General features: G+C 37.8%; 1 protein-coding gene and 1 long non-coding RNA gene across 2 annotated transcripts in view; one reads left to right on the forward strand and one right to left on the reverse strand.

Moving 5' to 3' along the window:
- MBTPS2 (membrane bound transcription factor peptidase, site 2) overlaps window positions 1–16,861 on the reverse strand; it is a 39,683-nt gene extending 22,822 nt beyond the window's left edge. Inside the window, exons 1-3 of the mRNA XM_006911614.3 lie at window positions 16,640–16,861; window positions 4,612–4,760; window positions 2,760–2,982 (exon numbers count right to left, since the gene is read on the reverse strand). Of these exons, the coding sequence (XP_006911676.1) occupies window positions 2,760–2,982; window positions 4,612–4,760; window positions 16,640–16,714 (447 nt within the window). The 5' untranslated portion in view covers window positions 16,715–16,861. The remainder of the gene's footprint in view (window positions 1–2,759; window positions 2,983–4,611; window positions 4,761–16,639) is intronic.
- Window positions 16,783–26,240, forward strand: part of LOC107195652 — a 19,701-nt gene continuing 10,243 nt past the window's right edge. The window contains exons 1-4 of the long non-coding RNA XR_003046209.1: window positions 16,783–16,891; window positions 17,744–17,824; window positions 19,617–19,716; window positions 24,648–24,776. This is a non-coding gene — a long non-coding RNA (uncharacterized LOC107195652). The remainder of the gene's footprint in view (window positions 16,892–17,743; window positions 17,825–19,616; window positions 19,717–24,647; window positions 24,777–26,240) is intronic.

A 26,240-nucleotide genomic window follows, 5' to 3' on the forward strand; every position in this document is an offset into this window, starting at 1 on the left:
ATATATACTATTTCATTGAATAATTCCATAATTTAACCATTTATCAATTACACAGGTGGTTGTTTCCAATTCTTCACATTAATAATGTTAGGAAAAGGAGGTTGATGAATACTATTTCTTCTATATTTGGGATATTTTTATGATGCTCATTATATAAAGTTTTCTTTACTCAGAGCCTACTAGGCAACTCTTTTCAAGACCATCTGTATGTCTTTTTCTACATACCTGCTCCATTCCCATTTGGTCAGGCGTCTTTCTATTCAGATCAGTAGTCTCGCTTTCTCTGACCCCTCTCTAAATTTATGTACTTAAGATGAATTCTCATACATTCCCTCTATATTACAAAGTATTCTGGTTACTTTACCTTTGTCAAATAAATCAGTAGTCTTGACCCAAAAGGACATTAGTTCCTTCTCTTTATTATTTTATGGATGTAATAATGAGTTAAGGTAAGGATTTGAGCATGTGACTACACCAACATATGGTAGGTCTTATTTGCTGGCAACAGTATGCGACTGCCCACCTGTCTCGGCCACGATCATTGAGGTATTAGATGTACCAGAATGCTGATCTCTCAATAACAGAGTGCCAGGTTTTTGGGAATTAATATTGAATGAGATTGTAGGGAATTATAGAGTAAATAGAAAGTATGTTCTCTAAGCTACAAGAGCTCATATCAAAGTCAAAAGACCTAACATTCCTAAACATATACATAAATATGCACAATGGACTACAGAAGGCAGCTGACTTCTTATTGGTTCCAAAGCATGACTCTCCTAACAGAGTCAATATTTTTGTGAGCTCTATGAATAAACTGAGAAGCAGAAAGAATAATTTTTTCTCTGAACAACATTTTGCCTTGGTAATCCTAGCATCCAGAAAGGACAATAATCACATTTCCTCCAAACCTGCTTCTTGCTCTACTATCCTCTTTCCTGGTCAACAACAACCAATCGTGTAGCCCAAGAGTTATCCTAAACTCTTCCTTCTCCCTCCAGCCTCACATTCAATTAATTGCCAAGGCCTGAGAATTCCACTCCAAAAGATCACTTGAACCTACCCACTTCTTTCTTCTACTACTTTAGTTCAGATCTTGATCACATGTTAGAAGTGATCAAGATCTGAACTAAAGTTATCTCAACTGCCCTCTTAAATTGGTCTTTCCATCTTTGGTATAACCCTACTTTGGTTCATTTTGCACAAACCTGTTATCTACAGGTAAAACAGAACTTAGAATGGCCCTTCATAACCTAGACCCTACCATCTTAAATCCTGTACCATGTACCTCCTAGACACAGGTCAAAGTTACTTTATAGTTCCTTGAATAATTATTGGTCTTTCTTAAGGGAGTAGAACATAATAGCTCTGAGGATAGTGAGAGATGAATGACGAACCCACCACATACTAACTGTGACCACAGGCAAGTGACTTAAGATCTCTGTGCCTTGGTTTTCTCATCTGAGAATCATACCTCCAGATTGTTGCAAGAATAAAATAAAATGGGCACAAAAACCTCACATGGGAAGCAATGCATATTAACTAGGTTTTATTGTTACTATTATTATTCCCTCCACCTTTCCATGTTATATGGTTCCGTTACTTGGATGGTCAATTGCCATCTTCCTTTCCTAGGCTATGTGGACTCTCCTCACTCTTCCCCTGAAGCTCTCCTCTCCTCTCCCTCCAGTGCCAGGCACATTTCAGCACACCTCTCTGTACTGAGCATCTGATACTCTATGCAACTGTAGCACAATCATAGTAGCTCTCTCTCTAGACTAAAAGCTCCATGACTGCCAGGATTGGATTTTGTTCTCAGTAAAAGCAGGACTCAACACAGGGCCAATTGTCAGAATATATATGCTCAGTAAATGTTTGCCAAAGAAATAAATAATCTCCTCAGAGGCCTCACCGGGAGAATCCTTTTAACCTCTAAGAAGAGCTATTACCATAGGGGAGATTATTGTTCTCTACAAATGGCTTCTAAATCTTCCCATAGTGACCCAGTCTAGTAGAGGCCACAAAGTGATGACTTAAAAAAAAATCTGTCATTAACTCTTCAATAGTCTGTTCTATTAATAAGAATATGATTAAAAACAAAACATCCACGACTCCTGGAAATGGAAACTATAAATATAAAAAATCTGAAATACAAGTTAGCCAATGGTAAAGCACTCTTCCAAACTCTAGAGACATAAACGGATAAGGTAAAGATATACGTACATGCTTTAAAGCGAGAATTATTATAAATAGTTATTGTCAAAGGAGTACAACTCAGCACATTATTCTTTACATCAAAAAATCACAGTGACCATTCAAAAAGGTCGTATACTTTTAATTAAAAAGATATTATTGGTTAGAGTATGAAAGCCATTCAGAGGAAAGGGGAACACTTTGCAGAGAATAAAACTGCAATTTATCATTATAGAGATCTTAAACCAGTATGCTTATTCTTTGACAGTAACAATCACTTAACATCTCAAAAAGACAACATGTGTTAAGTCAAATACTATGTAATTGTTGTCAGTCTTGATGATGGTCTACTCTATTACTACTATTACTACTATACTACTACTGCATAGTGCAACAATTCCTTGCTATATTCTTATTAATGTTTTTGTTTAAGCAAGTAATTTAAAAAATCATGAGACTGATCATTTATTTTCATATTTATATTATGGATAGGAGTTATGCTATCCAGAAGAAACACCTTATATTTATGTTTCAACAAAGTTATTTAAAGCAAAAAAGAGGGTACTTACCACAACCTGTAGCACCTGTTCGTTGTGAAGTGAGTAGGAAGAGGAAGAAGAGGAGGAGGAAGAAGAAGAGGAGGAGGAGGAAGAGGAGGAGGAAGAAGAGGAGGAAGAATAAGAAGCAGAAGAGTCAGCCATCATTTGTGCTAAAGTCTGCATCAGTGTTTTCCCCAGGAGAAAAAAAGAGCTAAACATGGCAATTACTCCAAACACCATTCCAAAATTGAACCTGTTAAGAGGAAAAAATTGCATAAATGTACAATTCCGCACAATTCATGGACTAAAAAAGTTATCAACCAGCCGCATTTCATAGCTTCAAATAACGTCTAAAAATTTCAATACCTCTGTCTCTTTTTCCTACCTGAACTTCAGATCTGTGAAGTCTCTTTAAGCAGTTCTAATAACTTACAATTCTCTCATAACTAGAGGCTGAATATTCTTCCCAGTAAGAAATTTGTTTCCTCTCATGTCTTTTGCTCATTTACATAGCATTGTTTTGATCCTGTTCTCATATAGTTATGAAAGTTCTTCTGACGTTACAGACATCCATTCTTTTTCATCTACCTATTCTATTATTTGCATCTTATTTTAGCTGTATTTTGAGCTTAAATATTAACATAGTAAAGTTTAATGATAGTTTCTTTTTTTTACTGTTTTAGTAATTAGCAGTCACCCTTCTCTAGTTGGAATAATCTATTATATTTTCTAACTTTTTGATAAGTTGTGTTTTTCAAGGAATTTGTCCATTTCATTTAAATTGTCAAATTTATAGGCACAGAATTGTTCACAAGTTTCATTTTTTAAAAGTCTATAGAATCTGTATTAATGTTCCCCTTTAATTCTGATTTTTAGTTACTTGTGTTGTCTTTTTTCTGATCAGTCATGATATGGGCTTATCAATGTTATTACTCTTTTCAAAGAAACAACTTTTGGCTTTGCTGATATGCTCTTCTATATACTTTCTATTTCACTGATTTCTGCTCTTTATTATTTCCTTCTTCCTATTTTGTTTGCTCCAGAAAAAAAAACAAAACAAAAACTCAACCTTTGATTTGCTGATGCATTTTCTGCTTTTTGATGATCTGATTATTTTCATTTAGCTCTACTCCATTTGGAGCTAAATTTTTAACAAAAAGGAATTTATATATAGGTCTCCTACTCCCATACTAGGAATTCTCTCAACTACAGAAACTGTCAGTCCCTAGGGTGTCCCAGAGATCATTGTAAACTCCCTACCCATAAATACCATAAACTCCTTGATTTTTTTTGTTGTTGTTAAACCAAAGGGGTATGTATGCCTTATATGGCAAGGGGGCTCTAGGATCCCAATGCTGCAGTGTGGCTGGCCACTTTCCCACTTGGTTTGTATATATGCCTTAGTGTTGTTAAATATTTTAAATATCCTTCCCCTGGAAGAGTATCACAAAAGTTTAGGGGGAAAACCTTCAGATCGTTGGATGTCCTATGACTCTTAGGACCCTTGCTTCTATGTGTGATGATGGGGGAGAGAATTCTCCAGGATTATTTTCCTGATGGAAAATGCTCCATATGTTTTTTACTTTTGTATTAGTGTATAATATACAGAGTAAAGTGCACAAGTCTGAAGTGTACAGCTCACTGAATTTTTACGTATGGCACCCATGTACCCACCACCCAGATAAGTATATAGAACCTTGATTTTTAAGGTATGCAAAGGCACAATGAGGCAATTTCATAAGTTTATATAAGACCAGAAAGTTTTTATACTGTCAACATTTTAAACTCAATAGATTGGAAAATGATAGAAACAGTTCATATATCAAGCATTTCTCATGATCACAATGACTAATTCAAACCAAAAAGAGAAAATGAAGCATACCACTGGTAAAGCATCCTTGCTTTCCGCCGTCCCCAACTGTAAAAGGCACGATTGAAAATAGCAGTTTGCCATCTTATGTGAAAAGGGGAGATGCTCAATCCATTGTTTTCCAGCCAGTCTTCATAGGAATGCTTAAAATACACAGATGACTAAGAGAGAAAGAAAAGTTCCACATCACTCAGTTTCGAAGAACAATTCCTAATGTTTGAAAATCAAAAAGAAGTATTTTCTACAGGAAAGCAACATACTGATTGCTCGAATGCTTATCATTTTGAAGCTTTATGTTTATTCTTCAGGATATTAAAGTAAAGGTCTCAGACTAGCTTGTGTGCTGAGATTAGGTCTGGCAAACTATGGCCCATGGGCCAAATCTCACCTACAACCTGTTTTTGTACTGTCTATGAACTAAGGATAATTTTTACATTTTTAAGGGATTGTAAAATGACAACAAAAAACAAGGATACGCAACAGAGAACATGTGTGGCCCATAAAGCCTAAAATAGCCTTTTACCAAGAGTGCTGACCTCTGTTTAGAACGGTGTTGTCCAGTAGAAATATTATGTGAGCCACACTTGTGTGATCGAAAAAGAGGCCATGTACTAAACCTGACAAGCTCAGAGAAGATGAGCTATAAACTCAAGAGACCAAAAATAACCACATAGGATGGTCTGAACATAAAAATTTCTAACTAAAAGCAGGTCAGGGTAGATAGTCACATCCTGGGCCTGTAGCTTTCTTGACAAAGGTCAATCACTACCTTAAGTGAGCCTATCTACTATCTTTTTGCATCTAAGATAATGAACCTTTGGAATGTCACAGAAATCCCTTTTTCCCAGACCCCTCAGGGCACAACCCTCTGCACCAGAGGAGACCACAGAACCCCTCATTGTGATCTTGTCCCCTGTACACCACCTCTATGCACTGTAAATGTTAATTAACTCTCTTGTACCCACCAAAGTAAAAGAAGTGTGTGTCTCTCCATGTTACTTTTATCCAGGCCCAAAGATTTCCCCGCTTTGCTTTCTCCCACCTCCCTCATCTACTACCAATGGACTTAACGTAACTCTCCTTATGTCACCTTCTTCGATTTTTATGTATAAAATAAGCTGCAAAAATGCCATTCTCTAGAGCATTTTCTTAATCTGTTGAGATTTTGCTTCCTGGCAATTGTCATCAGTCTGGCTCAAATACACTTGTTAAAATTCTCTACAGGTTTGGACGTTTCTTACAGCGACATTTACTTGGCATAGTTGGCAGGATTCCAAAGAAGCCCACCCAGGACCACTCTGCAGACTTGGACCTGGTGCTAAGTACCAGCAGGGGCCCATTGAGCCCTACCAGCTCCTCGCTTTAAATTGGGTGAACTTGGGTGAGTTTTTCTTGGAATTCTGGATCTCCCTGTTTTAAGGTAGGAGGCCCTGACTTTATTTGAGCTGTTTTTTAAAATCCTCCAGTGACATTAGAAGTTAACAGTTGAGATAACTCGGGGACAGGAGAAAAAAATGGGTGTCTGAGTTTTCATTTTGGCTTTTTAATTGGAACTGTTTACTGGGAATCTGAACAAAACTCTTGCTAGATAAATGAGAATCTGAACTCGGGTTTCAACTCCAAAGATAAGGGGCTTTTACTCCCTCTAGCTAGAATTTAGAGTATTCTTAGGTAACTAAGAATCTATGTGGAGGTGTTTGAGGGTACCCCTCAAAGCGAGCAGTGGCCCCATAGGGAATCCCAACACAATTGTAATTAAATAACTTGACTCATCTGGGGATGCACGCATGAAGGATGGTTACCTAGCGCTTCGAGTCCTTACAGTTGTATTAGACAACTGGGGAGAGAAATGGAGACACGTAAGAGAGTTAAGGCGACTCTGGAGGTGACAGCCCCTTGGAGCTAAACCCATAAGCAGCATACTTCAACCCACTATACAATATCCCTAGAAATTTGTTCGGACTCAGCAGGTCTCAAAAACAAAACAAAAAACAAACAAACAAAAAAACCAAAAAAACCCTAAAATTAACAAGAAATCATGTCTGCAAGGCCGACAAGCTCCCAGCCCCAGCCCCCGTTAACACTCCTGCAGATGTACAATTCCTAAGGAAATTTTACTCGCAAGTACTTACAGAAGTGGGAGGATTTAACTAGAAGTGATATCAACTTAAGATGGCCAAAATGGAGTTCTTTTGACACCTAAATTATTTTTTTTGTGTGCAGTTAAAAAGCCAGCTCTAAAATCAAATTGAATGAATGGGAGGCTCACTTCAATTAGGTAACAGAAGCCTCTGAAATTGAGCATAGAGAGACTTTCTCTCCAGGAAGTTAATAAGAACATTTCAGAGACTACCTCTGAACCAAAGAAGGCTTCCGAAGCTGTTCAATGCTAGCACCCCACTTTTCCCTCTTCTTCAACTGCCCAACTGTACCCTTTACTTTGTTGTACGGACTTACTCTCCTTTCCTCCTTGTCCTCTCTCTTCGACACCTCCTCCACTGCAGCTCCCTACTAACCTAAGGGACACTCAGAAAAGAAACCCGGACTAGGAAAGACTAGAAAAAAAATCAGAAATTCAGCAGCTTCCTTTAGAAAAAGTCAGTGTCAGGCAGAGGGGAACCAATGGTTATATACGTTCCTTGGACTAGAATAGAACTAAGGAATCTACTAAAGAGTCCCCCAACCCACTCTGGGACCGTGATGAGTTCTCAAAGGAATCTGATTTAACTGTTAGAACACACGATCCTGGTTATTCTGACTTATTCCAATTAATACACTTACTCATTTCTGAAAGCGAAGCAGCAGAATTACTAAATAAGGTTTGCTGGGAAACTTCTGTAGTGGAGTCTGCTTTTATTGTAAAAAGTCAGGTCATCTTAAGGATTATAGACAACTGAAATGAGATTTAGAAAAAGGAAAAAAAAATAGAAGCAAGTATAGGGTTGCCCCAAGGGCTATGTGAGGTCATTTCCCTTTCTCTTTACTTATACTTTAGAAGAAACTGAAATTACCATAAAAGGGGAAGCTACTAAGGCCCTTGAGATACTGGGGCTGCTTTATCCTTTCTTAATCCTACCGAAGTTGCCTTCTCCCTTGGACTAGGCTTCTTTTCTGTACAAATGGTGGGGACATCTAATCTACCAATGTCTGTTTTTAATTCAGAACCTGGGGAATGTTATGGGGAAACATTTTTTACTAGTCAAATCTGCCCCAATTCACCTGATAGGGTGAGATTTTTTTTAAATCAATTATGCCCACATATCCTTTTCCCAGAAGGGTGAAATGTATTGAGAACTAAATGAAACAGACACTGAACCAATTAGGAAGAAAATTATTTTTAAAGACCCTCCACAAAAGGAAACTAATCTTGGGACTGAATGAACATTCGTTATAGGACGTTCCAATGCAACTTTGAGCCTTTTCCAGTACAGGTATTGGCAAGATTAAGCCAACCATTCCTCTTAAAATAACTATTGATAATTCTTCGCCTCTACCTAATATTCACAGATATCCTTTAAGACCTGATGCACTAGCTGGATTTAGTCCATTATACAAGATTACTAAAAAGGGGGGGGGATGCTTATAATTCCATGTATGAGCCCTGGTAATTGTCCTATCCTTCCAGTAAAGAAATCCAATGGGAAAGTATGGAGATTTGCACAGGATCTCATAGCTATAAAAAAGACATCTTGTGGTTCCAAATCCACATATCTTATTATCAGATATTCCTGTGGACTGTTGATATTTTTCATTGATAGATTTATGTAGTGCCTTTTTAGCATTCCTGTAAAAAAGGACAGGAAGTACCTCTTTGCTTTCTACCTGGGAAGATCATGAGTTTACTTGGACAGTAATGCCCCAGAAGTATACGGGGAGAGTCCCACCTATTTCTCTCAGACACTAAAAGCTGATTTGAATGATCCTGAATTGACCAGATTCCACTCTAATCCAGTATGTGGATGATTTACTTTTATGCTCCAGGATAGGGGTTCCCAACCCCCGGGCTGCAGACCTGTACCAGTCCATGGCCTGTTAGGAACCAGGCTACACAGCAGGAGGTGAGCTGTGGGTGGGCGAGCTAGCAAAGCTTCATCTGTATTTGCAGCCGCTCCCTAGCGCTAGCATCACTGCCTCAGCTCCACCTCAGATCATCTGGCATTAGATTGTCATAGGAGCACCAATTCCTGGTGCCAAAAAGGTTGGGGACCACTGCTTTAAGACATATTAGACCCCAAGAGTACACAATTGACCTATTACAATAGCTAGCCATAAAGAGACATAGGGTATCAGACGACAAGCTTTGATTCTGTTCACTCCAAGTAAAATACCTTGGTTATCTAATATCTAAAGATGCCCTACTAATTAACCTTGAAAGACTCAGAGGAATAATATCCTTTTCTCTTTTAAAAACAACAACACAACAGCTTAGAGGATTCCTGGGTATAACTGGATACTGTCACAATTGAGTTCCAAATTTTTTATTAATGGCCCAGTCTCCATATGTCTTATTAAAATCAGATCAACTTGATCCCATTCAATGAAACCCCAAAAGGAAACAAGCTGAAGAAGCTCTGGAGGAAGTACTATCTAAAGCTCTCGCCTTGGGACACCCTAATTATAAACTTTCTTCCTTTTTACACATAAAAGTAAAGGAAATGCTTTAGGAATATTAACTAAAAAACATAGAGATTATTATAGACCTATAGGAGATTATAGTCAGCAATTAAACTCAGTAGCCAAAGGGCTCCCTCCCTGCATGACAGCCACGTTATGCAAACAGAAAAAATATAGGCTTTCCTCTATGTTCCTCATTCTGTTGAATCTTTACTGAACTCTTCACACTCAACACTTCTCTGTCAGTTGACTGGCTTCTTATGAAGTACTCCTGCTTTCTGCACCTAATATTGCTTTAACTAGATGTAACAGTCTTAACCCAGCAACTTTGCTACTTTCTTTGCAGGATGAAGACACCCATGATTGTGTTTTGCTTACTGACCACCTGGTTCCTAGGAATGGTTTACAGGAAACTCTTATGGATAATGCTAATTTAATTTGGTTTACAGGTGGCTCTTATCTGAAAGATGAACAGGGACATTATCGATAGGCAGAAACTTCCGTGGTGGACATAATTGAAGGTTATTATTTACCTGAATAAGATCTGCCCCCCAACAACCTGAATTAATTGCTCTAACTGCACCTTGAGAATTGGCCAAAGATCAAATAGCCAATATTTACACTGACAGTTGCTATGCCTTTGGTGTAGCTCACAACTTTGGAAGGTTGTGGAATGAGCAAGGCTTCCTAACTCCCTCAAGGCAGCCCATAAAGGATGGAAAACAGGTTGCAGAATTATTAGAGCCATACAGCAACTGAAACAATTGGTAATTATCAAAATTCCAGGCCAGTCTAAAGCTGCCACCATGGAAAAAAAAGGAAATAATTTAGCTGACAATGCAGCTAGACAAACAGCAATAAGCAGCCAAATTATCCAGACCTGACAATGTTTCTTCTTCCTATTAAAGCAATAAAAACCTCTTTCACAGTTCCAACAGACAGCCGCAGAAGAAAAAGAGGAAACGGCAACAAAAAGGGGGAACCTTGACTCAAATAGATACAGTTTGGACCCAATCAGAAACCAATTTTACCCGTAGGGGCTCAATTGCCTATACTCCAACATGTACACGAGCTAACATTGGGGTCCTGAAAAGATGATTTCATGGAGTAAACAATAGTACTGAAAACCTTCTCCTACTATAGCTCATAAAGTGTATACCAAATGTTCTATCCATCCAAAATACAGCCCTGGAAAATCACTCCACGGGTTCCACGGACATTTCCCACTTCCTTTAAGCCCATTTGAGGTATGACAATTCAATTTTATCCAAATGCCGCCACCTCAAGGATACAAATATGTGTTAATTATGATTTGCATGTTGTCTCACTGAGTGGAGGCACTCCCTTGCAGGATAGCAACAGCCTTAACGGTAGGCAAATTATTATTATTGGAAAAAATAATCCTCAATTGGGGAATTCCCTTTGAGTTACATAGTGACTGAGGGGCTCATTTCATTGGGCAAATAATACAATCCATTTGTAATATTTGGCCTATTCTACAGCATTTTCACTATGCTTATCACCCCAGTCCTCGGGATTGGTAAAACATACAAGTAGTACCATTCAAACGCAACTAGGTAAATTTTCAAAAGCTTTTATTCTCCCTTGGCTAAAAGCTCTCCCTATAGTTCTTGTTAACCTGAGATCTACTCTTTTGGGTAAACACAGCCTTTCTCCTCATTAAATAGTCACTGGTCACCTTATGCATCTGGATGAAAGGGCATATAAACCTGCCTTACTGAAGGGAGACATTCTACATTACTAGCAAGAACTTATTAGCCAGGTTAAAGAAATTGATAAATTAGTAACTGATTCACTTCACAGTGTGCTCCTGGGAGATGAAGACTTAAAAGACCATGACTTATAACCAGATTTTGTCCAAAAAGACAGCAATTAAAGACTCTCCAACCTCATTGGAAAGGACCTTATCAGGTATTACCAACTAATCCATGTGCAGCCAAACTTAAAGGAACTAACTCATGGATTTAAATTTCTCATTTAAAAAAGGTGCCTAATCAAAAAAAAAAATCCATTTAAAAAATAGGCAGAAGACTTGAATAGATATTTCTCCAAAGAGGAAATACAGATAGCCAATAGACATACGAAAAGATAGCTCAAGGTCATTAATCATCAGAGAAATGCAAATTAAACCACAATGAGATATCACCTGACACCTGTCAGAATATATCAAAGAACAAGTGTTGGTGAGAGCAGGGAGAAAAGGGAACTCTCATACATTGAGAGTTCAAATATTACAAATGGATTATATTATTTGCCCGATGAAATGAGCCCCTCAGTCACTATTCTCATACAAAAGGGATTGTAAATTGGTGCAGCCCCTATGTAAAACAGTCTGGAGTTTTCTCAAGAAATTAAAAATGATATACGTTTTGACCCAGCAACTGCACTTCTGGGTATTTACCCAAAGGAAACCAAAACAATAATTCGTAAAGATCTATGCACCCCTACGTTCATGGCAGCACAATTTACAATAATCAAGATATGGAAGCAACCTAAATGCCCATCAACAGACGATTGGACAAAGAAGTTATGATTCATATATACAATGGAATATCACTTGGCCATCAAAAAAAAAATGAAATGCTACCATTTGCAATGGCATGAACAGACCTGGAGGTTATTATGCTGAGTGAAATAAGTCAGACAGAGAAAGATAAATACCATGATTTCACGTATATGCAGAATCCAAGGAACAAAAAAAACAAATTAATCAAAAACAGACTCACTAATATAGAGGACAATCTGGTGATGGCCAGAGGGGAGGGGCGATAGGGGACTGGGAGAATGGGGTGATGGGTTAAAGAAGTACAAATTAGTAGCTGATGGATGGTCACAGAGATGGGGAGCATGGCATAGAGAATGCAGTCAGCAGTAATGAATGGCTAGGTGTAGAGCCAGAGAAAACAGCAATCGGGGGATCGTTTCATAAACTATATAAATGTCTAAGTAATGTACTATATACTTGAAACTAATAATAAAATGCTAAAACAATATTAAACGAATAAATAAATGCGGTCTGATCCAAAAAGAAAAAAAGGCACCTAAGAGCAAATGGACATTGTCCCTGTCTGACACTTGCCTCTGCCTACAGTGGACATCAAAGACTCCTTGAGGATGAGAAGTCCCCGACATCAGTGGTAGACAGCTATCTCAAGACATCGAGGTGGCCTGTACATACCTTCATAATTGATTTTGAACTTATAAAACCATTTGTTTGATTGTCTGCTAATAATATTAGTCATAATAATAGTTATACTTGTTCTTTGGGCTTTTCTCAATCCTTGTTCTTATATAGCCTGTTAATAATTGCTGAAGGTGTATAACTTTTATATTATCAATAATACTCTTTTTATGGTTTCTCTTTTGAAATTTAGAAGGAATGTTACTGCAGAACGAAGGAAAGAGATGTGTATGTGTTTCTGAGAGAAGTTAAAATGTAGTTCGTTATAATAAGTTGGTTATTTCTGAATGAGTAAAAAGAGACAAATTGAGGATAAAGAAAGTTGTAGGTTACTGGAAAAGGAATCTTGAGAAAATTTTATGTATAAACACTAGAATCCAGTTATGGGAACACGCTTATCTCTAACCCAACAAAGACCAATAACTATGTTAATTCAGATGGAAGCTGAAGTGGCTATATTAAAAAAATGGCCCTCTGTAACAGCTACTGAGGCACAGGAAATTTACTTACAAAACTCTTACTGTCCAGGCCTCTGGAAATTTTTAGATGGTAATTGTAATTCACACCATTATGTTCTTATAGCCTTGGCCCTGATTAAACCATAAAGTTACAGTTCTCAATTGTACAACTAGCAGGAACCAAATAAATAATGAATGACATCTGAGTGCTTCCAATGGGCAGTAGATGGGCCATATTAAAATAATAACACCACTATCACCACCACCAGTAAACAGAAACCCATCTCATGGTCAGATTGTGAAAACTGAAGAGATGTATCAGTGTGCTCTCAAACTATAAGTAAATGTTATATTAGATGCAAAATACAGAAAAGTGAGATAGATAGCAAACCTTGTAGGTTAGAAATCATCCAGTGTGTTTTTTACTTAATGAAGGGCCATAAGACCTGACTGCTTCCCATTTACCTACCATTCCCTTTTAAGAAAAAAAAAAATCAGCTTTGACATCCATCCAGGGTTACGGTTTTGTCCCATCCCCAATGGTCCATTGTTTCAGCAAGACAAATGACACTAAGGCTTCCTATGAATGAGCCTTCCTAGCACTGTGGGACCACATTATCCAACCAAGAGGCTTGCATCCTTGCATCCTTTGGATCAATTTATGACCAAAAGGGGGAAGTGTGGACGAAAAAGGGGCCACATACTAAACCTGACAAGCTCAGGGAAGAACAGCATGGCAGGCCCTACAAACTCAAGAGACCAAAAGAAACCACATATGATGGTCTGAACATAAAAATTTCTAACTTAAAGCAGGTCAGGGTGAGTAGTCACATCCCAGGCCTGTAGCTTTCTTGACAAAGGTCAATCATTATCTTAAGTGAGCCCATCTAATGTCTTTTTGCTTCTAAGAAAACATATCCCTGGAATGTCAGAGCAATCCCTTTTTCCCAGACCCCTCAGGGCACAACCCTCTGCACCAGACCAGGAGACCACAGAATCCCTATTGTGATCTTGTCCCCTGCACACCACCTCTATGTGCTAAAAATGTTAATTATTAATTCTCTGTACCTTCCACCACCAATGGGTTTCATGTAAACCTCCTTATGTCTCCGCCTTTGATTCTAATGTATAAAATAAGCTGCAAAACTGCCACTTGCCGGAGCATTTTCGCAATCTGTTGAGATTTTGCTTCCCGGCAATTGTTGTCGGTTTGGCTCAAATAAACTCACTGAAATTCCCTACAGGTTTGGACATTTCTTAACGTCGACACATGCTAGCCACATACGTAATTTAAAATCTTCAGTAGCCAAATTTCATAAACAGAAACAGATTAATTTAAATATATTTTAACTAAAAATATCCAAGATATCATTTCGACATGAAATCAATATAAAACATTACTGAAATAATTTACAACCCCATTCATTCATTCATGCACTAAATCTTTGAAATCTGGTATCAACTCCACACTTACAGCACATCTCAATTCAGACTAGCCCCCCTTCACATGTTCAATGGCCATGTGTAGTTAGTGGCTATCATACAGGACAATGCAGACCTAGAAGCCTTGTTACCATAGAAAGAGTTGTTGTAATTTTAAAAGATCCATAACCAATCAACAGAGGGGATCAGTGCTATCTATCCTCTTCCGAGCAACAACCCTAAGAAATTAGGTGACTTTGATCACCTAAAAGTATTTGTCTAAAGCCAACCTGGTCTCAGTAACTTCTCTTACATTCTTCAGGGTTGGAGGGATAGCTGCTTATACACAGCCTACCAAGAGGTTTATCTTTAGGTAAGTTTGAAGTCCTTGAGTAAGGATCTTGGATATGTAAGGCTGTTTTATATACACTGACAGTGACCTCTATTACCTCAGTTACAGTAAGTACAGTATGTATTTTGTCATATCAGTGTCCATTTGAGAAACTTTTCTGTCCCTGGATATTTCAGCCCTATCACATAAAAATGACCTGAGTCCGAACACAGGTATGTGTTTGCTTTGGACCTGTAATGTCCTCTGCTCTCAATCATCAGGTGAAGTTCCTTAAACCTGTCTGTTCCCCAGGACTTGGAAAAGTGACACATCCCTTCAGCAGATGTCTACTGAGGAAATCCTAGAAGAACCAAGGGTAGAACAGCAGACCATGTTGGAAACAGAAAAGTTGAAGGTGCAGACTCTGAAAACTCTAAGGTCTCTCCTTTCTCCAGGCAGATACTTGGAATGAGACTTAGGTCTTTTGCTCAAGGAATAGTGCTCTCTTAAGGAGCCAAGGGCTGTTACTGAAATTAAAGGACCACCCTGATCACCTCACATACTTAACCAGAGACTGTGGAGGTTTGAAAAGTTCATCCTATTTTGGACTTTTGTCACATGTACAACATGAAGAAATCCTGTGGCTTTGTTTTTTTCTAAACAACAAAATCACTGTTTAAAGAAGCAGTGGCCTGTACTGCTTATGACATGCTAAGCACTATGCCAATTATGTGCATAGGAAGCACCTGGGGGATCTTGCAAAGCTGCAGAGTCTAATTCTATAGGTCAGAGATGAAGACTGAGGTTCCACATTTTTAACAAGGTCCCAGGTAATTCAAGTGCTGCAAGTCCTTGAACCTCAGACTGAGTAACAAGGCTTTATGCGGATGAAATAATGTAATCCCCTCTACAGTATCAGGAAGCGCTTACTATTTTTATCCTTATTTTAAAGATGAAGAAACCAAGGCACAAGAGAGTTATTTACCCAAAATCACAACAGCCTAGCCCTTGCTCTAAGGACTCCACTGTATAACCTCTTCACTTCACAAGTTTTAAATGCAACAAAGGACAACCATCATTTCATTTTACTGTTAAACCTAAAACACACAATACTGAACTATAGTATCCTATTTAAAATGGTATTCATAACATGGTTTTACTATCTATAATTGTTTTTATTAAACCATTGAGAATTTATATGATTTTATTCCACACATAGTTACCCCCACCCTCCAATACTCACTTCCAAAAGATTGCTTGAACCATGTGGTCAAATGTTCATAATTTTTGCTTCCCTTCCCAAATAATTGGAGAATGAACCGTACTCCCAGAGAATGTGTGTGTGTGTGGGGGGGGGGGGATTAATGTGAAGAATAGGATGCAGTATGCAAAATGGCATTCGAGACGTCAGAAACTAGTTATCTTAAATCCTTGCTACTGAGGATGCTACTTTGAAGGACGGTCTGTAGTCCAGCAAACAGCATTGGTAGCACTTGGGAACTGGTTAGAAACGTGGAATCTTAGGCCCCGCCCCGGACCTGCTGAATCAGAATGTGCATTTTAACCGGAACCCCAGATGATCCCATGCACTTTACAGTTTGAGACCACTGATCTAAATCAGAACTTGATTTCCACTGATTCCAATGCCAGAGTCTCTAGAGGGTCGTGGCCTTAAAGACAATAAAGGAAAACAATGCCTTTCCTAGGCGGACATTTTATTTTCCTGAGGCACTGCTGCGGCCCTCGCAAAACCACAACCGGCGCCTCACGGGCAGGATCGGAAGGCTACACACCCCGCAACGTGACTGCGGCTGCTGCGCAGACCGCCACACCCCTCCCGTGGCCCGCCATGCTTTATTTACTCCCGGGGCCCGGGCGCCATGCGGAAGGCCGCACGTGGCTCCCCGCTGCGCGGCTTCCATCCCGGGAAGCGCGAGGTAGGGGAAAAGGCCTCGGGCCTTGCGCACGGGCCCTGGGTACCGCGGGCTTGGGCCAACAGCCCGAGGCCCTCACCTTCAGCACCAAGTCGGTCAGGTACACAGCAGTCCAGCCGCCCACCACCACCACCAGCAGCGACACCGGAATCATAGCAGCGGCGGAGGCAGCGGACGGAAAGCGAGCCCTGGCGTCCTCCTCCCTGAGAGCCGCAACCAGCCAACCAAACGGCGCCTACAACCGCAGCATCCGCGCAGGAACCAACGTGCTGCCGGCTCCTTTCTCGCGGTGGCGCTGTTTCACTCCGGACTCTTACGGTGGGACACAAACGTACGGACGCGCGGGCACCGGAAAAGTGTGCGGGGCTTATTTTTGTGGGGCTCTCGAGCGCCGCCGCCCTGGCATCAGCTTGGTTGCAGTTGCCAGCCCTGTAGCGATTTCTGAGGCTTTGGCCCTCCCTGCTGTTTGCTCTCCATTCTCTCTGGTTCTGGTCTGAGGTTTGCTGTTGCTTTTAATCTAGTGAGGGTTTGGGGTCAGCTGAAGTAATAATCGTCTCTGCCTCCCACACCTTGTCATAGGTATCCAGATTTAAATTGTTATTTTTATTGAAGTTAATTTACATATAGCGAAATCACAATAAAGATCTTAACTGTCCATTTCGATGAGGTTCAGTATGTGTGTACCCTGATCAAAGTAATATTTCCCTCTGAGGAATGTACTTCCCAGTCAACCCAACCCCCGTCTAATTTATTTAACCTTTTGTAAATAGAGTCATACAGTATACAGTAAGTACTCTTTTGTGTCTGGCATATTCCGCTCAACACAATATTTTAAAGTTGTAGGGGAGGAAAATTTGCTACACCAAAGTATTCCTATTTGGCTTGTTGCTTATTTTAAACTGTTTAAAACGAAACAAAACCAGTAGACGTAAGAGAAGCTCTGAAAACCAAGTAGAAGTTGCCCTTTTATAAGAAACACTTAACATTTATAAAGGGAATCGCCATTTGTAAAGGTGACTCCCTCTCTGTAACAGGAATAGCAGGATGAATAAATCTCTAGAAACTTATCAATGGCGAAGGCAAGGACAAATCTACATAACAACCTTACCCTTGTTTACTGTGCTTTTCCTGATAACTTCCCATAACTGGCCTCCTCCTCACCCCAAATACCTTTTGTCTTTAGGTGAAGATAATATTTAAGGTGATGGCTTTCACCTTTTCAGAGTTACTGAGTTTTCCTGGATCTCTGCCGCGTATACAGAAGGTATACACACAATTAAACTTTTGCTTACTTTTCTCCTGTTAGTCTGTCTCATGTCAATTTAATTCTTACACCAGCCAGAAGGACCTAGAAGGGAAGAGAAATTTTTCCACCCCACAGAGATTTATACATGTTTTTTATTAAGTTCTTTTCTCCACTTCTTCCATTACAACATTTGAGATTAGTTCTATGGCTTAAAAAAAAAAAAAAAAATTGGAGCACTGAACATCTGCATATATTTTTATGTTGACATAGTTCTGATTATATATTGACCTGGAGCAGTGGTTCTCAACCTTGGCTGTACATCAGGTTCACTATGGGGCTTTTAAAATTCTTTTTAAAGTTCTGTGGCCCAGACCAATTGAATCAATGTTAGCACAGGACCCAAGCATTAGTATTTTTTTAAGTTCCTTAGGTCATCCCAGTGTTCAGCCAATATTGAGAACCACTGAATTAGACGATCTCTAATGGGGAGGAAAACTAATATTTATGGAGTGTTTTCTGCATTCTCTTAATGTTAAGATCTTTAAAAGTTAGTTTCCTGGAAAAGCATAATTAACAATAAAATTACTAATACCCAAATATTGAGAACATAATAAAATCTTAAGAACAAGTATCTCAAATAAAAATGTACCCTCAACCCCCTCTGAAGTAAAAATAGTGTAATTACTAGATACCTATATTACAGATATTTCTACTAGTTTGCCTCATTCTCCATACTTTTCTTAAACTTTTAATAATTTAGCACCATATCTCTCGAGCTTCAAGAAACCTTATGACTCATCTCCTCGTATATATGTGTGTATATGTATTATAAAATGTTTCAACTTATTTTGGACATAGCTGGGTGTAAATTATAAAAGATATATTTAAGCACCCTGTGACTCCACAATTTTCCATGTACAGGTATCACAAAAGTTTGAGTGCAGTTTTAGGTTTTGATAATTTCAGAAGTATAAATGCTACACACTTGCAAAAAACATCACTTGAATGTTCATTTAAATTTTTTACACATTCATTTTGTGAATTTTGAATAATTTAAAATTTTTTAGTCCCCCTAATTGAGGATGGCAAATATTGACTGAAACAAAAATTGAAATAAGTTTACTGTTCAAAAATTCCCAGGACCACATAAACATGAAGGAAATTTAAGTAATTTTATTTTCTAATGATGTTTTGTGTAAGTTTGTAGATTTTGTATTTCTGAAGGTATTAAACCTAAAACTACACTAAGACTGTTGGTAAACTATTGTATTTGAACTCACCTTTGCTCTTATAATTCCTGTAGTTTGTAATAGTGTTCTTTCCTAAGAGGAGATTTTTTTTCTTCTTAATATTTTTTTTATTTTTCAATTACAGTTGACATACAATATTATATTAGTTTTAGGTGTACAATATATTAATTAGACAGTTATATAACTTACAAAGTGATCACCTGATAAATCTAGTACCCATCTGACACCATACATAATTATTACAACATTATTGACTATATTCCTTTTGCTATACTTTACATCTCCATGACTATGTTGTAAGTACCAATTTGTGAGAATATTAACTTAAAAACTGAAATGTCTTCTCTTTTGTTAGCCTGAAGTCTTGTCTGGACCACTTGTTAGACAAGTACCAGCTACTGCGTGGCTTCCTGATTATGCAAAATATGTAGGAAATGATTGTTTTTCTGTTCCCAACCTAAAAATTTACTTATTTAATGGACTTGATGTTCTCATCAGGGACCCAGAAGTCAAAACAAAACACTGAATTGAATCCTGCTGGTTTCGGAAATTTATCGTAGGGGAAGCCAGCTGGTGGCAGCAGAAGAGACAAGATAGAGGATGCAAGATGGCAGAGGAAGAGAAAAAAAAAAAAAAACGCCTGAATTCTAGAAGATCAAGGTATTCTTCCTGAGAATAAATTTGCGACCTAATTTACAAATTGTTTTGGGTTTCTGTCAAGTAGCTATTTTAAATGGCACAGAGCCAAGCTTTTATTCATATAATTTTTATTTAGTATATATATTTTTAGAGAGGCACTAAAATGCAAAATAACTACGTTAAAAATCAATATTTGGCTGTAACAGAATATCATCATCATATAATAAACTTCTAAGATACCAGAATCAACATGAAATATAAAAATTAGATATTATTAATTTAAAAACTTATTGCAATTTTACTATGGAAATGTTAATATTCAGATCTTTAAAGTTTGACATTCCATTCAGGAATATTTATTTCTCATCAATGTAAGCTGGTACTTTGCTTCTGGGGTCATTATATCTTACATTTATGACATTAAATTATACCAGTAAGGATAAGCTAGGTTATACTTGGGAAACAGACCCTAAAATTCCAGTGGCCTAAGACAACAAAGATTTTTGTTTGTGCTATGCATCCATCATGGGCTGGCAAATGGATGGAGACTCCACTATTTTATCAATCCCACATCTCAAAATGAGGCTCAGGATTCACTGCAGCAGAGAAAGAGAGGACTAGAGTGTTTACCACTGGCAGCAAAATGTTATATTCCAGATATGCACAGGTTACTTTGACTCACATTTCATGAGCCCAAAGTAGTCAAATAGCTGTGCCTTTAAGGGCAGTAGTATAATCCTCTGTATATCTAGGAGTAAAGAAAATATACCTGGAAACAAACAGTGATGTTATCTACCACATAAATTGATGCTCTCTTGTTTATTATTTTTAAAAATTTTATTAAAAAAATTTTCAATTACAGTTGATACTAGTTTCAGATGTGCAACATAGTGATTAGACACATTTATTTGATGCCCTCTTTTGAAGGGGTTCACAACAGGCCTCCCCATAATGTGCCACTTTGGCCTGTGGATTATTTTGAGCTGAAGGCAATAGAGACCCTGCAGGCTCATTAGAATCTTTTACTTCTCCCTTAAAGAATTTAAATTAGGCGTCTTTCCCATAAGAGTTATTTCCAGAAATAACTTTTTATGGCCTATCTTTAGGGTAGGGCAAACTTCTAATTAATGAACATCTGTTTTATTGTCCTGTGAATGACCTTCCTCCCCTCTGAAACCCCAAGGCTTCTTATCTCATCCTTAGCTCAGAATGTCACATATACCTCACTTTGTCTCTCTGACTCTGGACCTCTCACAGATGTGGAGTCTCTGATTCTCTCATGGATGTGGGGTTCCCATGCATATGTATATAATTAAATTTAGTTATTTTCTTTTGTTAATTATTAGACCAGGTGAAAGAACCTAGAAGGACAGAGGAAAATTCCTTCCTCCCCCACACTTTCACCCCAAAGGGCACAGTAGCAGATAATGTTTGGCTAGTGCTGCCATTATAGGATACTGCTAGTGTTGATGCTGCCACAAAATTAGTAAGCTTTCCTTTCTCTTTAATAGGAACTGACTGAAATAAAGACTTATTTCCATTTTAAATCCTAGTCTTGCTGTGGTTGCTGATGATAGTGCAGTTTGATTAAAGCAGTCCCTCAAATGGAAGCTTCTAGTACCAGTTGAAGAAAATATTTTCTGAATCTTTTTTGAAAGTGTTGTCTTCACTTATGTTTTTTATTCCTAATATATTTATGTTTTGCTGGCAATTGCTGTTTTACACAGTCACATGAATAAAATCTGTCCTTAAACCTTGGTTCTAAAAATGTGGTAAAGGAGCAATATAATTGGCTTTCAAGAAATCAATTGTCTTGGTTTTTCTATCTGCATTTCAGTTTCGTTTCATGTATACTAGAATCAGCAACTTCCTAAAGTAGAATGATAAGAGAATCTTTTCAGCAGCTATCATGTAAGAAATACTTACACTCTGAAAACATTGGTTTGGTTACTTAATTCTCAGGTTCCAGCAAGCAAAGTACTTTCTCTACAAGCAGTTTTAACAAGATATATTTTCATCCAAAAAGCGTATTATTTTGGTTTTGTTCAAGATGACTTTTAAACATGTAGTGGCTGCTAGTCTATCTTGTTTAAACATCTTGTTAAATGTATGACAAGGCAATTCCAAAATCTTTGGGCCTCATGTATTTTTGTTTTTGACCAAAGTATGATGAAGTACCTATTATTTTTCTGCTTATGGACAGTTAGTTATAAGTGCTTTCCGGTTACAGTACTGAAAGGTGTATAACAAAACATTGTATACTTACGTTTTTTAAATCATTCTTAGCCTTTACCATATTTGTTCTATAATCAATAACAATTGACACGTTTCAAAACTGATTTTCCACCCTATAAATAGTTCCTCAATTAGAATGTGTTATGTTGATAGCTATGTGAGACCTCAGCAATCTCTCAACAACTGAACAGAAGCAGAGTTGAATTCATTATTAATTTATCGTGATGTTGGACTTAAACATGACTTGTAGTTGTTTCTGCATATCTAAATATCTGACGTCCAAGATAAAGTATCGCGTTTAGTAATATCACAGCCTTCCAGTACACAGCAGAATACAATTCAAGACGTGTTTAGATAACCCATTTTTCTAGAAGAAAGTTAATGACTAGGATTTATAGCTTCAGCAAATATGAAAACTCTTTCATCTTTAACTACTGAAAATAGTTCATAGTCTAAGGCAGGAGTTATCAAATTATGGCCTAAGAATCAAATCCAGCTCTCTGCCTATTTTGTAAATATAATTTTATTGGAACACAGTCATGCTCTTTCGTTTGTATTATCTATGGCAGCTTTGCACAACAACAGAGTTGAGTAGTTGTGGCAGAGACCTAATGGCTTGCAGAGCCTAAAATGTTAATTATCTGGCCTTTAAAAAGCATGCTAACTTGTGGTCTATAGTAATATCGTCAATAAGATTTTTTTATTTTTAATTTTTAGCTTCCCTAGACATAGAACTACTACTATAAAGAATTCTTTTCTTAAAGCTTTCTCATAAACTCTATTATTTTGAAGTTTGATAAGTGGGAATAAAATGTTTTGATACCTTGTTTTGCTCTAACACTTTATTTTAATCATATACTTTACATTCTTTATTGTATCTAAATTGAAGATGATTTATCAAGGATGTTGTTGAACAGGATGTTGGAATTTTTCCTGCTAATGAAATTTTCAGGTGGCAAACTGACATTCTGCCATCAATTTACCCTTGCAAGATGTGAAGAACTCCCTAGTGAGACTTTTTCTTATAAGGTTTATGACCTAAGTGGAAGTAAATAACAAAAAATTAAATACAGTTCTTTTTTTAGAGTTTGTTGCCACAGCATACCTAGCAAAAGCTGAGCAATGCAGATTCTTAATTGGTTTTCTACATAAACTTAATAGTTTTAAAAATCATAATTATGGCAGCATTTTACTCTTCAGTAATGGGTATATATTTGGTATTCAAGCACTGGATTTACACATAGAACAAGTAAAGAAAAATTTCACTCAGTTATTTTAGAATTCTTACATATATTTGAAAGTGGATATTAAAATGTTTTCAAAACATTCAAGTGGCACACTTTATTCATATTATTGACATTGTTTCACTAATTAAGTATGATGATGCCTACTCCATCATTTCATCACTGGTTGCATAAATTTTCAGGGATGCCATAAATGATGTTGAAGTAGGCATTTGGCCATATGGGGAGGAAAAATCTTTTCCTTCTACCCTTCTAGGTTCTTGGTTGAGATTCATCTGTAATGAAAAGATAGATTAACAGGAGAAAAACAATCAAAATTTGATAACTTGTATACGTCCTGTATACATTGGAGGGATCCAAGAAGACTAACTCTCCGAAATGGCCTTAAGCCTTCATCTTAAATACCATCTCCAGCTAAAGACAAAAGATGCTGGGTTTGGTGTCCCTCCGTTGATCCCCGTGTTGCTTTGGTGTTCGTTTTGTTCCCTTTTCAGCTAAACGACGCTGGAACTTTGCTTTAGAAGGTTCTTAGTGGGACCAGAGCTCTTGACAACTTTATGCATCTCGATGGCACCTCTCCTGGAAGTACATCACAACTGCAGATCCTTAGATATCTGTGGTTGGCAGAACCAGTGCCTTCATGGGGCTGTCTCGCCAGTGGCAGTGTTTTTCCCTCCTGCACCAGGGAAGGCAACTTTGGCAGTCTTACAAACTTGTCTCTCAGACTTTCCCTCCTGCCTTCCATGTCCTCTCATTTCTTCTCCACCTGCATTTATCATTTCGGCATTTTGGCTGGTCCTTTGGAGCCTCATGGGTGTACGAAGACACCAGTTCCAGGCAGAATGTTAAGCTAGGGCTGATGCATGCCATTGGATCCTCTTTAGGTTCTGTAAACAGTGACAGCCTTTATCAGTGCAATGTTTGCAAGGTAGTTCTTACACTCTGTGGAGTGGGATAGACACTTCAGCTCTTTTGGATATGAAAATATTTGTGTTTCAAACTTTGAATTGAGTCTTCAGGGAAGCGTAATGATTAGTATTGTCACTGTCAAAAATATAAGAAGAGCGTGAGATCTTTTAGTCTTGGCTGCAGCCCTCACTCAGCATGAATGGTACTCCATGAGGATGTCTTTGTTATTTGTTTGTTTGTTTATTGTCATTTTACACTTCTGATGCTGGACGTCTCTGGCTGAAGATTTGATGTGGTTCCTCACTATGCTGTACATCCTGTTAATAATAGGTGCTCTACCAGGCTCTGTGTAAGTGTCACGGGGGCAGGACCTATATTTTAATACTATTGCTAACATTTCATTTTACTAGTAAGAAATCTTTGAATTCATTTTATTCTTTGTAATTCTAGATACTAGATTATAGTTAAGCCATACTGACATTTCTAAAAAAGGAATATATGTTCTTGGACAGTTGTTCAAAAAGAGACAAGTTTCAGTCCTCAGTGCTGCCCTTTGTTTTACAGGTACAAGTTTTCTAGCTCAGATAGCTAACACAAAAAGTATCGGCTGTCTCGAAGTCTTACTCACCTACCCTCTGGGCTGTTTCTCTGAGTTGCAGACGGTGTGAGACTGTGATGGTACAGTGTGCACAGGTACTGTTCTGACAGACTGGGATTTTCTGTACTAAAACCTTACTTTGTATCAAAAGTTAAACAGACTTTAGTCCAATAAATAAAGGTCAATTTCTGTAAAAAGAAAAAAAAGATGCTGGGTGGGGGAGGGGTGGGAAGAGGTGAGAGAAGGCAGTTATGGAGGTTACCAGGAAAAGCATAGTCAACACAGTAAAGGTAAGGTTGTTATGTAGATTTAAGCTGTGCCCTTCTGCATGGATTAAGTTTCTAGAGATTTAGTCATCCTTCCCTTCCCGGTACAAATATCCTTACAGATGGAGATTTCCCTTATAAATGTAAATGTCTCTTACAAAAGGGGAGCAACTGGGGGGATCGTTTTTTATGAAATACATAGATGTCTAACCAATGTACGGTAGACTTAAAACTAATTTAAATAAATAATTTTTTTTTTAAAGGGCAGCTTCTGTTCAGTTTTCAGAGCTTCTGTATCGGCTGTTTCTTAAAAATACAGCAATCACAAGTGATAATAGTCCCATTCCACTCAGTACAGGTTGAGCTGAATCTGTGTTACTGTTTTCCATGGTAGCCCTCATTTCTTAAGACAATACTGGAACAAGCCAGAAAGTACCCAAAGGGTGGTAAGAGGTCTGGAAAATATGTCATATGAAAAACAAGTGAATGAATTAGGTGTGTTCTACTTGAAACGTTGATCTATGATGATTTTTCACATTTAAAAAAGGAGGTGGAAAAGAAGCCTGTACTAGGAGCAATAGGAATTACCAAGACCTACAGGCTTCAAATAATCTGAAATTTCATGGGAGACTTTTTCTTTTCTCCATCTATAGCCAAGGCCAACAGAGGCAAGTTTTGTTCCGGTCACACTCAGCAGGTGGTTGGTCTGTTGTAGTTCACTCATTGAGGGGCCAATTTCCAAGTCTCTGGGCTTTATTTTCTGTCCTTATTGAAGGCCTATTAAAATAGCTAAGGTCAGCAGATGACATCAGGGCAGATACCATCTTTAGAGCTCACTCACCTCTCTGAATTTGTTTTCTCATCTTGCATTTAAAAAAAAAAAAAAAACCTGAAGATTTCCCTTTCTACTACCTCAACTATGCATTTATGAAATACTTAAAATACTTTACCCAATATTTTATGTATTTTTTCCTAGGAAGTTTTTTTCAGGATTCTAATATACCATATTGCTGAAAATGGAAGTCCGTATGTATCTGTTTTTTAAAAAAACTAGTAAAGTATACAGAATGTAAAAATTACCATTTTAACCATTTTAAAGTGTACAATTCAGTGGCATTAAGGACATTCACAATGGTTTGTAACCATCACCACCATCTATTTCCAGAATTTTTTCTAATCCCAAATAGAAACTTTGAACTCATTACATAGTAACTTCTTATTCCCCGTTGCCCCCAGCCCCTGGTAACCTCCTATGGGCCTATTCTAAAGGGATAAGTTACTGTAGATCTTTTA

This window comes from Pteropus alecto, unplaced genomic scaffold (genome assembly GCF_000325575.1).
Source record: "Pteropus alecto unplaced genomic scaffold, ASM32557v1 scaffold23, whole genome shotgun sequence".
NCBI lineage: Eukaryota > Metazoa > Chordata > Mammalia > Chiroptera > Pteropodidae > Pteropus > Pteropus alecto.